At 52.7% G+C, this 13635-nt stretch overlaps 2 protein-coding genes across 2 annotated transcripts; both read right to left on the reverse strand.

Annotated features, from left to right (window-relative positions):
- Positions 1-1545: 1545 nt before the first annotated feature.
- LOC309393784 (zonadhesin-like) lies at positions 1546-2946 on the reverse strand (the record flags this gene model as incomplete). The annotated part of the gene is made up of 3 exons (XM_081956280.1): positions 1546-1556; positions 1607-1934; positions 2323-2946. The coding sequence occupies 3 exons, from the start codon at positions 2944-2946 to the stop codon at positions 1546-1548; spliced, it is 963 nt and encodes a 320-aa protein (XP_081812406.1).
- A 9008-nt stretch (positions 2947-11954) lies between these two features.
- Positions 11955-13331, reverse strand: LOC309393785 (zonadhesin-like; the record flags this gene model as incomplete). Its single annotated transcript, XM_081956281.1, has 3 exons — positions 11955-11965; positions 12016-12343; positions 12708-13331. The coding sequence occupies 3 exons, from the start codon at positions 13329-13331 to the stop codon at positions 11955-11957; spliced, it is 963 nt and encodes a 320-aa protein (XP_081812407.1).
- Between the last annotated feature and the right edge of the window lie 304 nt (positions 13332-13635).

Consider the following 13635-nt stretch of genomic DNA (forward strand, 5'->3'; position numbering starts at 1 on the left):
TGGAAAAGGTGGTGAAAACACCCTGTGGTTCACAGTCACTTGCCTCCAGCCGTCATCTTCCACTCTCCAGCTGTTGCCAAATGTGTTGGCGTCGGTCACCAGCAGCCCATCTGGCTGTTGGAAATCATCCAGCTGGCTGCCCGAGTACGTGCCACACAGCCCACAGAGGTGTCCCCTGTATCTCTCGTCCACTTGGATAAGCAGCTGCTGGTCCCCATCAAACTTCACCCGAAAGCCAAGGGGACTGTCAACCACCACGTACGGAAGCTGTTCCTCCACCAGAATGTCTGACTGTAGCTTCAGAGGAAGGTCGACTTTGGCCCCATTCAGCTGCAGGAAGGGAAAAGGTCAGTCTAGGGATGGCAATTCCACTGGATTCCTGGGCTTACCGGGCCACCACCTGCCCCATGTCTGGTTTCACTCAATTAGCCCCCTCCTCACAAAGTTAGCAACCTGGCACCACAGTGCTGCATCTATTCCTGGGTGGCTTTTCTGGGAGGACGGCTAAATGTGAAGGGGAACCCCAGGATTTCATCCATCCATCCCTTCCTTTAGACAATTCTCCAGGGTGCCATACTCACGTAGACCTCTTTGTTCTTCTTCAGATCCAGGTGGATGTTTCTCAGCGAGATGGCCACTGAGTTGAGAGCCGTCCAGTGCGGGCTGGAGCGATGTTCGTTGCGAGTGGTGATGGAGAAGCGCTTGGAGGAGTTGCTGCAGATTTGCACTGCGGTGTAATTGCACCCACCCTGGAAATGATAGAGTCGCCCATCGAAGGTGACATAGTGAGGGTCTCCGTAGATGTGACAGGTGGCCTTGTCTGGAATGTGGCACTTCAGGATGCCGTTCTGTACTTTGCAGACTTGGTCTTTTTGACAATTGTCTGGGAAGCAGGACAAGTGGCCGTGTTCTTCACAGCGACATCGGCCGACGCAACCTGGCTGCCAGAACGTCTCTCCTTTCTGTTGGAGAAAAGCCCAAGGAAAAGATGAGGACCCTGCCCTGTTGTGAAAGTCGCTGCAGGTTCTGTCGGGGCCGCAGATGACATTGCTGGGGAACAAACCTCATAATATTGATCTCCATCTACACAGCCGCAATCCTCCTGCGGCACGCATTGAGCTCCGCTTAGGACAAAGCCTTCGTCGCATTCGCAATCCTCCACGCAAGGCTTGGTGCAGTTCCACGGAGCCAGTGGATTTGAACACGTGGCGGGACAGGAAGTGGCGCAGACATTGTAATGGCTGTGATGATGGCAAGGGATCCCTACAAAACAAAGCAGGAACCACCCAGAAAGTGAGGGACGCTGCCCAAGGCCACACTCAAGGTGGGCAGTTTTAGGGTATTGTAAGTGAATACTCACTGCAGGAAGTGGCATTCCTCCAGTCGGGAAGCTGCACGCCAGCTCTTTGGCAGGCATCAGCGTATGCCTCCAAAGCCCCACACAAGGCCTGCTGGGACCCGTGCAGTTCACACAGGTCAAAGACGCAACTCTGGAAGAAGCTGTTGGGGTTGATTGCAGAATGGCAAGCTGCCAAAGGACCCTGGCTACTGGTCAGCTGTCCGCAATAGGCCTCGGTCTCATAGAGATCCTTTAGCTCTGGGGGACAAGGTGGTGGTGGTGGAAGGGCTTTACAACCGGGGGGGTCGTACTCTGCGTTGGGCACCTGCCAGCTGTTCCCCAGCTGATTGGAGTTCTGGGCTTGCTCTCCGTTGGGCATCATGCTGTCATCCTGCCAGCGGTTGTTGAAGTTCCCACACATGCCGCAGGTCTTGTTGAAGAAGGTGGTGGGGACCCTGATCTCCACCGAGTGATCTGTGTCGTAAGAGACAATCAGCCCGAAATCCGTTTCCAGGGTCACGTAGCGACCGTCGATGTCCACCCTCAGGGCGTTGTTCAGCTTGCGCACAGAAAGCCTGGTCAGCACTTTGTCCACCTAGAAGGAGCCAGAGACAAATTGAGACGGTATTTCCCAAGGGAGGAACCCTCTGGAGGTGATCAGGATGGGAAGAGTTGGGCTCCCCATGACTAGTTCCCCCCACAGAAACAGGGACTCTGAGGATATTTCCAGCAGAGGGAGAAGACGCATCCTAAGAAATTAACCCATCCGTAGGAAATCGCAGCCTGCCACCAATCAAAGGAGGGGCTGTTACTATTTTGTTCACACTTGTCCTTGGTCAAACTGATATTCAACCAGAGGTTAGAAAATCAGATTTCCCCACCCCTCCTTCCAATCTAGAAGCGTTCAGCAGAGAATGGGGAAGGAATGTAGCTTCCTTCCATTGCAAAGCAGAAGTAGGCCGTGAGAAACTGCTTTGGGTTACCAGCACTTGATTCTTGTGTCCTTTGAGGATCTCAATCCGGTGCCCATAAACCTCCACCAGGACCCGCTGGACGTAAGAGACGGAGGGATTCCCACGGTGTTCGTTCTTGGCCTCCACGTTAAAGTAGGGCAGCCCCGTCTCATTGGCGCAGACCTTGGCCAGGGTGTAGGTGCAGGTGCCCATGAAGTGGTGCGTCTGTTTGTCAAAGGTGTTGTAATGAGGGTCGTTGTGGACGCGGCAGACCCCGTACGTATGTGGGTAGCAGTTGGGGACACCGTTTTGGACTCCGCAGTAATAATGGTTGGGGCAGGAATCAGGAGAGCAGGTGAGCTGGCCCCCTCGACTGGGGCAGCTGCATCTGGTGGAACAGGTGTCGTCGGTCCAAAAGCTGGAGCCCGCTGGGTAGTGCTTCCCCTGGTGCCAGCACCCACACTGATGGCTTGGCACACAGGTGCCATTGTAGAGGAAGAACCCGGAGTCGCACACGCAGGCTTCCGTGCACGGCAGGTTGCATGTGGCCGGAGCATTTGGGTTCTTGCAGGTGGATGGACAGGCATTGGCGCACGGCTCATAGTGGCTGTTGAGTGGGCATTGAGGAGCTGTGGGAGGCAAGAAGATCTCCATGAGTCCAGTGCTGGAGTTTGGTTTCTAAAGGACACACTGCATCCCACAATGGACTTGGGTGTGAGTCCCTCCCCGGGGGCGGTTTCTTCCTAGATTGCGCTCCCTGCTCTCAGGATCCCAGCCAGAGATTGAGGCTATTTGCCTTCCGGGGGAGGCTGGAGTTACATTCGGTGTGTCTCCAAGAGAGAGAACGTGGCGACATCTGTGCCTCTCTCCATGGGAGAGACAGAGAAAACACCCTCCCTCCTTCCGTTCATTCCCAGACCTCCCCGTTCCCACAGATCTTTCCTGAGGCTTATGGCCGATCACAGGCTTGGCTGCCGGAAAACGTACGGCAGAAGGTGGCATTCCTCCAGGGGCCGATGGCAACTCCCAGGGACCGGCAGGCGTCTGCGTAGGACTGCAAGCTCCTGCAGAGGGAGCCTGGGTCCAAGTGCAGCGCGCACTGATCATAAAGGCAGCTTTCAAAATGCCCCGTAGGATCCAAGAGGCTATGGCAAGGTCTGAATGGCCCATTGGTGTCTGTCAGGCGTCCGCAGAAATCGCTGCTTTCGGCTGCGTCTTTCTCATCCTCCGTGCAGACGGGATCGGATCCAGAGGAACAACTGTAGCAAAAGAAACAGTGCGGTTTAATGCCCTACGGTCTCCATCCTGCCCAAAAGCTGCCATTCAGGGACAGAAGGTACAAACCTGGTGAGGTTGGCCACCTGCCAGCTGTTGCCCAAGCTGGTGGAGTCAGGCTCTGCTTCCCCATGGGGGTTGAGGAAATCGTCAGTAGGATCCCCGTTGTAGTTTCCGCACAGGCCGCAGACCTCCCCCTTGTACGTGCTGAGGAGGGACACTTCCACCTGGTGGTCTCCGTCAAACTTGACTCTCAAACCAAAATCCGTAGAAACCATCGTGTAAAAGCCGCTGGGCAAGATCTCCACGCCCCGTACTGGGGTGGAGGGGACGACGACTGGCTCCCCATTGACCTAGAAAGAGGTTCAGGCATCAGTTTTGGGGGCTCAGGAGCAACGGTGCTCTTTTGTACCCCAACCACAAAGCCAGTCCCTCCTCCAGCAGCAGCAGCTCCACCTACCGCGACCCTTCCTCCCTTTCCCAGGGTGACCCGGATGCCAAGGACGTCAACGGCCACACTTTCCACATAGGAGACGTGGGTGTGGCCCCCTCGGTGCTCGTTGCTTGCTTCCACATTGAAGTAGGGGAGCAGAGAGTTGTTCCGGTCACACAGTTGGGAGAGAGTGTAGGTGCAGTTGCCCATGAAGTGGTGCGTCTGCTTGTCAAAAGTGTAATAATGGGGGTCACCTGACACCAGGCAGGACTCTGGAAAGAAGAAAGGGAGGTCAGACACGGCCGGTGTGAGCTCATACGAAATGGGAGGACATACTTTGGACAGGAACAAGGGAGTTTTGGGCGCCCCCTTCGTTTTTAGCAGCTTGGAATGGTGCAAGGATTTCCAAGCTTTCCTTGTACGTGACAACACTCCAATTCCTGCCCTTCTCCTCTTCCCAGGACTCCAAGTCAAACCCAAAACCCATCGGAAGTGGGAAGTTTAAGCTTTGGCCTCAAAGATCCTCACCTTGGGTGGGCAGAGGTGGCTTCTGTGTGGTTGTAGGCATAGGGGTGGTTGATAAATCACCTGAAGAGGGAAGCGACATTTATATTTTGAGTACAAGGCAGGAAAGGACTTGAAATGGTTCAAGGAACTTAAACTTCACTTTGTACTTGGCCACAGTCCCTTCTCACCCTAGTAGCATTGTCTGACAAAATAGAGTCTTCAGGGACATTGTTACCAGGTGTATAGCACCATTTAACAAACATCCAAGAAGGAGGTCATAGTGAGAGAAGCTCCAACAGTTCTGGGAAAAATACTCAGCTGAGCAAAATCTTCTTCTCTTCCGAGACATCAGGACTGCACCCCAAGCCCAAGATCCATCAGAAGAGGGGAAGCGAGCAAATGATCTGCTTCAGTCTGAAAGGCACTTACCCTGGGAAGGAGTGGGGGGTGTCAGTGTGGTTGTAGGTCCAGGAGGGGATGTTGTCCACGCTGTAAAAGGAAATGACACTTGTGTTGTTCCTCTAAGATTGAGAAATGTGAAGGATCATTCAAACATCACCGAATCTCCCTGACCCATCTTGAACCCCACTTGAGCTTGTGACCAGATACTCCTTCGCAGAGGAGAAGAAGGAAGCATCTCTATCACGTGATGCACCCTCTGAAGCCACCTTTATGCTAACCAAGGTCAGATTTAAACCCTTGGGGTGGGTTCCTAGGGATTTGGGTCCCTCCTTATTCACACCAGGGAAAAGCCCAAATCATGGAAGATGCCCAGAAATGTTTCTATGATGTTATCCCCCTTCAGTGCCAAGTCCCACCTCTGGGAAAGAAATAAAGGGCGAAATCTTACACATGCAATAACCGTCCTGTACAGAGATGTCATCCACGGCCACGTCGCTGCGGAAGTCCTCTCCCCGCACTCCCTCCAGCAGTATCTAGGAACAGGAAGTCTCCAGTATGTCTCGAGTAGGGACAAATGCCATGATATCAGCCAGATGTTTGGTTGTGAAGCTGCCACTCTCGTCCTTACCTTCACCCTGCCTCGGTGAGCTATGCTGAACTCTGCTGTCTTCCAACGGTTGCCCTTGCTTCCAGTTTCCGACCAGACCAGGAAAGGTGGCGCATCATCCAAGATGACATAGAAGTGCAGCGCCATCTTGTGGGCTACGCCATACATATGATACCAGAAGCTGAAGCACATGGGCCCCTGAAGGTTACACGTGGGGCTGACCAAATGCGCCACATCCCCAGGGTGGGCATCGCTTCCCGCCAGGTAAATGAAGTAGCCCCCTAAAGAAAGAGACAGAGGTCAAAGCAACATGGATCCTCAGAGATGTGGAGTGACAGTTCCGTGCAGTCCAAGCTGCCTGGGGTTCCTTGGAGATAAGGATCCAGAGTAGCTCTCCTGGTCTGAAGCCTTGAACTTCCAAGGACACACCCTATCCTTCCGTCAACCCTCGCAAGTGCTGCAACCTCTCTCCCGCAAGACTCTACTCCATGGCCTGTGGGTCCTACATCTCCATCCCACAAGGAGGACTCCTTCCTGGAAGGTGGCCCAGATGGGAGTGCAGCAGCAGGGAAACAATCTGGGAGCAGAGAGGCGGCAACAGCTAAATATTCAGTTCTGCATATTTCAATCCCTAAATTGGAAGCCAGGAAGAAAACTGGTGTACGTGTCCAAGCAGGGGCTCAATAACATTCATCTATCAGGCCTTTAACACACCACGATCAGAACTCTCCATTGATGAGTGACAGAAAATGCCATTTTGTAATTTTGACTTTGTTTTAAAGAGAAAGATTTGCGTTTCTTGACTAGGGTCCCCTTTTGGGGGGGGGGTTGTTTGGCCCTTGTTTTCTTCTTCTGTACCACACACAGTCCTATAGACTGAGTTGGGTGCTACCTAAGAGTTCAAATGAATTAAATAATTGTTCTTCTCTTGGAGATTCAATAGTTGGGATTCCTACACTGAGGAGGTCTTCGATTCCTTCAGATCAATGGCTCTTTACAGCTGTAAGATGCCACCAAAGAAGGAAAAGACCAGGGTCCCGGCCTCACCTCCAGTAGTGTGGTCATACAAGGGTCCTGTATCTGGTGAGGGTGTAGGGCCTTTGTGTCGTCTCCAGTCAATGTTGTCGGTGGACGATTGGTTCCAGGAACAGAAATCCTTCTCAAAAGTGCAGGAGAAACCGCAAGGGACTAAGGGACCTAGGAACACAAGAGAAAGGAGAGCAGGGTGTGTTGTTGGCAGGAAGGTCTGGAGATCCAGAAAGGGCTGCGAATCAACATCAAAGGAGGAGTGGGGGGAACAGGAGGCAGCCGGTGATGCAGGGAGTGCTACAGATGGAGGGTGATGGGAAATCCAGCTGGCAAAATGAGGTGGCTGCTTTGGGCAGCTCTGTGCAATGTTCAGCCCCCATTGGCCAGAACTCTCTGACTCTCCACCAGCAATATTTCCACAAAGAGAAAATACTCCAGTGCAGGTGGGAGAAGGTGATCAGGAACAGAGCTCCATGGACTCTCAATCCACAGCCGACAAGGAAAGAAATGGGACCAGGTTAGGATCAACCCTCCTGTTGTCATTCATCTCCTTAGCACAGGGAGGGTGGGATCATAGCAAAGGAGCAATATGGAATGAAGAACACCTCATCACCCCTAACCTCTACCCATTTGCCCCACAACTGCAAAAAAGAGGCCTCCTGGGGACATTGTCTTCCCCAAGAAGCCACTTGGCCTCCAAGGTGATTGGCAAGTGCCAACCCACAGAGAAGCCAAAGAGACAGACGCCAGGCAGAAAAGAACATGGGGCTTCTCGCCTGATCTCCTCAAGAGGGCCTGCATCACCTGAGACAGTTGGGTCTATGGGAGAAGGTGTTGGCTCAGGTAGGCAAAGAAAAGGAGCTAAGTTAGGATCACCATTCCAACTGTCACTCATCCCTTCACAGAGCAAGAAGGTGTACTCTTCCCAAACAGCAACATGGGTTGAGAAACACCTTATCCACCCCTAAGCTCCATGAAAAAAGGAGGATCTCCTGGGAACATTGTCCTCTTAAAGAATCACACGACTTTCAAGATATGTGGCAAGTCCAATTTCAAAGGACACCCGTAGGAGTAGACACATCAGGCATGTGTTACATACTACATCCTGCCCTCCCTTTTCCTCCTGGGAATCTGCAGTAGATGGAGCCACGGCTCTCCCTGAAGCATTGCAGGCAAGGAAAGTTTGAGAGTCAGTGTTACCTGGGACAGTTGGCTGTGTGGGGGAAGGCGTTGGTTCTGGTTCTGTTGGAGAAAGAGAAGAAGCGAAGTTAAGCTCAACCCTCCTGTTGTCATTCATCCCTTATGTGAAGGGGAATAGGTGTTCTTAGCTATGGAACAAGAAGGGCCAGAGGATATCCTATTGGCCTCCAATCTCCACCTATTACGCCCATCACTGGGAATCTGGCTGGTTTCAGGAACGGCCTTCAAGCGTTGCCATTTAAGGGGCAGGATTACCTGGAGTGGTGGGCTCGGCGGTTGTAGGTGTCAGTTCTGGAGGACAAAGAAAAGAAGACAGGCTTAGGATCAACCCTCCTAATAGCACTTAGACATATGTACTGCTTCCTAGTGCTTTACAGTTCTCTCTAAGCAGTTTACCACCTCTTGCCCAAGGAATTTGGGTCCTCGTTTTACCAACCCTGGAAGGATCAAAGTCAACCTTGAACTGGTGAGAATTGAACTGCCAAACTGCTGTCAGTCATCAGAATCAGCCTGAAATACTGCATGAGGTATTGGGTATAAGTTAGGACCAACCCTCCGATGGTCATTCATCCCTTCGGAGAAGGGAATTAGATGTTCTTAGCAATGGAACAAGAAGGTCCAGAGGACATCCTGTTGGCCTCCAATCTCCACCTATTACTCCCATCACTGGGAATCTGGCTGGTTTCAGGAACGTCCTTCAAGCGTTGCCATTAAAATAAATTTGAGGGGCAGGGTTACCTGGAGTGCTGGGCTCCGTGGATGTAGATGTTGGTTCTGGTAAAGAAAAGAAAGATTTCAATTTATGACAAACTCTCCTGTTGTCATTCATCCCTTAGGGGAAGGGAATACTAGATGTTCTTAGCTATTGAACAAGAAGGGCCAGAGGACATCATATTGGCCTCCAATCTCCACCTATTACGCCCATCACTGGGAATCTGGCAGGTTTCAGGAACGGCCTTCAAGCGTCATTATAATCGATTTGAGGGGCAGGGTTACCTGGAGTGCTGGGCTCCGTGGATGTAGATGTCGGTTCTGGTAAAGAAAAGAAACAGTTCAAGTTATGATCGACTCTCCTGTTGTCATTCATCCCTTAGGAGAAGGGAATACTAGATGTTCTTAGCAATGGAACAAGAAGGGCCAGAGGATATCCTGTTGGCCTCCAATCTCCACCTATTACGCCCATCACTGGGAATCTGGCTGGTTTCAGGAACGGCCTTCAAGCATTGCCATTAAAATAAATTTGAGGGGCAGGGTTACCTGGAGTGGTGGGCTCCGTGGGTTTAGGTGTCGGTTCTGGGGAACAAAAGAAAAAGTTCAAGTTATGATCAGCCCTCCTGTTGTCATCCTCCACTTCAGCCAAGGGAGGGTGCTTGGATGGGGAAACATGACACACTCCACAGCTTGAAATCCTCAACGGATGATGAAGCTGAGCCCAAGGGGGCAGGGGGGAGGGCACTGCAGGAACACCTTTGCGTGAAAGATTCGAGGGACAATTGGAGAATGGACCTGCTCTGGTTTGCAAGAGATTCACATGAGGTGGGAGGGTTCAGACGGACAGTGGAACCTCCTGGGATGGTAATTATCAAAAAAGTGATTATTCATTTTTTATTTCTTGTGAGTTGTCTTTCACACACACACTGAAAAACAAACTCACGGTACAGGAAATGGGAAGGTAAAGCCAAGCTTTTGCATTTCCATTCTGTGCGCGCAGTCAGGAGCACAGAATCCCTGATCTGTGATCGTCCTGCACAATTCATTGCAAGGAGGTAGAAGGACAAATGCTGCTTCTAAGGAGTGGAAGAAACCCAACCTTTCCTGTCTGACAGTTCCACACAACATTCAACTTCGTCAAAAGCTGGGGAAATGTCAAGGAAGACACCACGAAGGAGCAATTGCTGGCCCTGCTTTGTTCCAAGCGGAACACGGGAGAAAAGGAAAATGTCACCCAAGGGCTCACTGGGCCAGTGGGGCTGCAGGCTGGAGAGAAGGGGAACGAGGCACAGGTGTTCCCATTGAGATCTGATCACTTGCCCTGTTGGCACCTTCAGGCAAGCTGGAAGATCCCCAAGTCGCCCGACAGCTCTACTCACCACAGGCGGTGTCCTTTTCCCAGTCCCCGAGGTTGGCCCCATTCAGTTGGCATGCAGCGGCATAGGCCTCCAGGCTCCTGCACAACTGCCCTTCGTCTCCCCCAGTGGCACACTGGTCATACACGCAGCTTTCAAAGTACGGCTGAGGAGGCAGGCTGCCATGGCAGGGGCTGAAAGGCCCACTTGAGGACAGAATCACTCTGCATAGACCTTCGAAATCTGCCTCTTGCACAGGGTCGCAGTGGGGTGGATCTATGGGTGGTCCTGAGCAGCTAGAGAGAGAGAGAGAGAGAGAGAGAGAGAGAAAAGTCAACATTAAAACACCGTTTGTTTGGATGCCCAAAGAGCAACATACGTGAAACACTGTGGCTCAGTTTGCCTGCTCCTTCTGGCACGAGGAGGGTGCAAGTGGTGAAGAATTGAATGAGGAACAACTGTGTCCCCTTTAAACACTAAATCTTTGGGGTTCTCTTCCTCTAATGGTTGGCTTTCTTATCGCTGTACAGGCTACTGCACAGTGGGTTCAACCGGCTGACCGATTCCGACTTCACAATCCATATCCTAGGCCCCGACATGGAAAAGGTGATGAAAACACCCTGTGGTTCACAGTCACTTGCCTCCAGCCGTCATCTTCCACTCTCCAGCTGTTGCCAAATGTGTTGGCGTCGGTCACCAGCAGCCCATCTGGCTGTTGGAAATCATCCAGCTGGCTGCCCGAGTACGTGCCACACAGCCCACAGAGGTGTCCCCTGTATCTCTCGTCCACTTGGATAAGCAGCTGCTGGTCCCCATCAAACTTCACCCGAAAGCCAAGGGGACTGTCAACCACCACGTACGGAAGCTGTTCCTCCACCAGAATGTCTGACTGTAGCTTCAGAGGAAGGTCGACTTTGGCCCCATTCAGCTGCAGGAAGGGAAAAGGTCAGTCTAGGGATGGCAATTCCACTGGATTCCTGGGCTTACCGGGCCACCACCTGCCCCATGTCTGGTTTCACTCAATTAGCCCCCTCCTCACAAAGTTAGCAACCTGGCACCACAGTGCTGCATCTATTCCTGGGTGGCTTTTCTGGGAGGACGGCTAAATGTGAAGGGGAACCCCAGGATTTCATCCATCCATCCCTTCCTTTAGACAATTCTCCAGGGTGCCATACTCACGTAGACCTCTTTGTTCTTCTTCAGATCCAGGTGGATGTTTCTCAGCGAGATGGCCACTGAGTTGAGAGCCGTCCAGTGCGGGCTGGAGCGATGTTCGTTGCGAGTGGTGATGGAGAAGCGCTTGGAGGAGTTGCTGCAGATTTGCACTGCGGTGTAATTGCACCCACCCTGGAAATGATAGAGTCGCCCATCGAAGGTGACATAGTGAGGGTCTCCGTAGATGTGACAGGTGGCCTTGTCTGGAATGTGGCACTTCAGGATGCCGTTCTGTACTTTGCAGACTTGGTCTTTTTGACAATTGTCTGGGAAGCAGGACAAGTGGCCGTGTTCTTCACAGCGACATCGGCCGACGCAACCTGGCTGCCAGAACGTCTCTCCTTTCTGTTGGAGAAAAGCCCAAGGAAAAGATGAGGACCCTGCCCTGTTGTGAAAGTCGCTGCAGGTTCTGTCGGGGCCGCAGATGACATTGCTGGGGAACAAACCTCATAATATTGATCTCCATCTACACAGCCGCAATCCTCCTGCGGCACGCATTGAGCTCCGCTTAGGACAAAGCCTTCGTCGCATTCGCAATCCTCCACGCAAGGCTTGGTGCAGTTCCACGGAGCCAGTGGATTTGAACACGTGGCGGGACAGGAAGTGGCGCAGACATTGTAATGGCTGTGATGATGGCAAGGGATCCCTACAAAACAAAGCAGGAACCACCCAGAAAGTGAGGGACGCTGCCCAAGGCCACACTCAAGGTGGGCAGTTTTAGGGTATTGTAAGTGAATACTCACTGCAGGAAGTGGCATTCCTCCAGTCGGGAAGCTGCACGCCAGCTCTTTGGCAGGCATCAGCGTATGCCTCCAAAGCCCCACACAAGGCCTGCTGGGACCCGTGCAGTTCACACAGGTCAAAGACGCAACTCTGGAAGAAGCTGTTGGGGTTGATTGCAGAATGGCAAGCTGCCAAAGGACCCTGGCTACTGGTCAGCTGTCCGCAATAGGCCTCGGTCTCATAGAGATCCTTTAGCTCTGGGGGACAAGGTGGTGGTGGTGGAAGGGCTTTACAACCGGGGGGGTCGTACTCTGCGTTGGGCACCTGCCAGCTGTTCCCCAGCTGATTGGAGTTCTGGGCTTGCTCTCCGTTGGGCATCATGCTGTCATCCTGCCAGCGGTTGTTGAAGTTCCCACACATGCCGCAGGTCTTGTTGAAGAAGGTGGTGGGGACCCTGATCTCCACCGAGTGATCTGTGTCGTAAGAGACAATCAGCCCGAAATCCGTTTCCAGGGTCACGTAGCGACCGTCGATGTCCACCCTCAGGGCGTTGTTCAGCTTGCGCACAGAAAGCCTGGTCAGCACTTTGTCCACCTAGAAGGAGCCAGAGACAAATTGAGATGGTATTTCCCAAGGGAGGAACCCTCTGGAGGTGATCAGGACTAGGTCCCCCCACAGAAACAGGGACTCTGAGGATATTTCCAGCAGAGGGAGAAGACGCATCCTAAGAAATTAACCCATCCGTAGGAAATCGCAGCCTGCCACCAATCAAAGGAGGGGCTGTTACTATTTTGTTCACACTTGTCCTTGGTCAAACTGATATTCAACCAGAGGTTAGAAAATCAGATTTCCCCACCCCTCCTTCCAATCTAGAAGCGTTCAGCAGAGAATGGGGAAGGAATGTAGCTTCCTTCCATTGCAAAGCAGAAGTAGGCCGTGAGAAACTGCTTTGGGTTACCAGCACTTGATTCTTGTGTCCTTTGAGGATCTCAATCCGGTGCCCATAAACCTCCACCAGGACCCGCTGGACGTAAGAGACGGAGGGATTCCCACGGTGTTCGTTCTTGGCCTCCACGTTAAAGTAGGGCAGCCCCGTCTCATTGGCGCAGACCTTGGCCAGGGTGTAGGTGCAGGTGCCCATGAAGTGGTGCGTCTGTTTGTCAAAGGTGTTGTAATGAGGGTCGTTGTGGACGCGGCAGACCCCGTATGTATGTGGGTAGCAGTTGGGGACACCGTTTTGGACTCCGCAGTAATAATGGTTGGGGCAGGAATCAGGAGAGCAGGTGAGCTGGCCCCCTCGACTGGGGCAGCTGCATCTGGTGGAACAGGTGTCGTCGGTCCAAAAGCTGGAGCCCGCTGGGTAGTGCTTCCCCTGGTGCCAGCACCCACACTGATGGCTTGGCACACAGGTGCCATTGTAGAGGAAGAACCCGGAGTCGCACACGCAGGCTTCCGTGCACGGCAGGTTGCATGTGGCCGGAGCATTTGGGTTCTTGCAGGTGGATGGACAGGCGTTGGCGCACGGCTCATAGTGGCTGTTGAGTGGGCATTGAGGAGCTGTGGGAGGCAAGAAGATCTCCATGAGTCCAGTGCTGGAGTTTGGTTTCTAAATGACACACTGCATCCCACAATGGACTTGAGTGTGAGTCCCTCCCCGGGGGCGGTTTCTTCCTAGATTGCGCTCCCTGCTCTCAGGATCCCAGCCAGAGATTGAGGCTATTTGCCTTCCGGGGGAGGCTGGAGTTACATTCGGTGTGTCTCCAAGAGAGAGAACGTGGCGACATCTGTGCCTCTCTCCATGGGAGAGACAGAGAAAACACCCTCCCTCCTTCCGTTCATTCCCAGACCTCCCCGTTCCCACAGATCTTTCCCGAGGCTCATGGCCG

This window comes from Natrix helvetica, assembly GCF_964273705.1.
Source record: "Natrix helvetica genome assembly, chromosome: 5".
Classification (NCBI taxonomy): Eukaryota; Metazoa; Chordata; class Lepidosauria; order Squamata; family Natricidae; genus Natrix; species Natrix helvetica.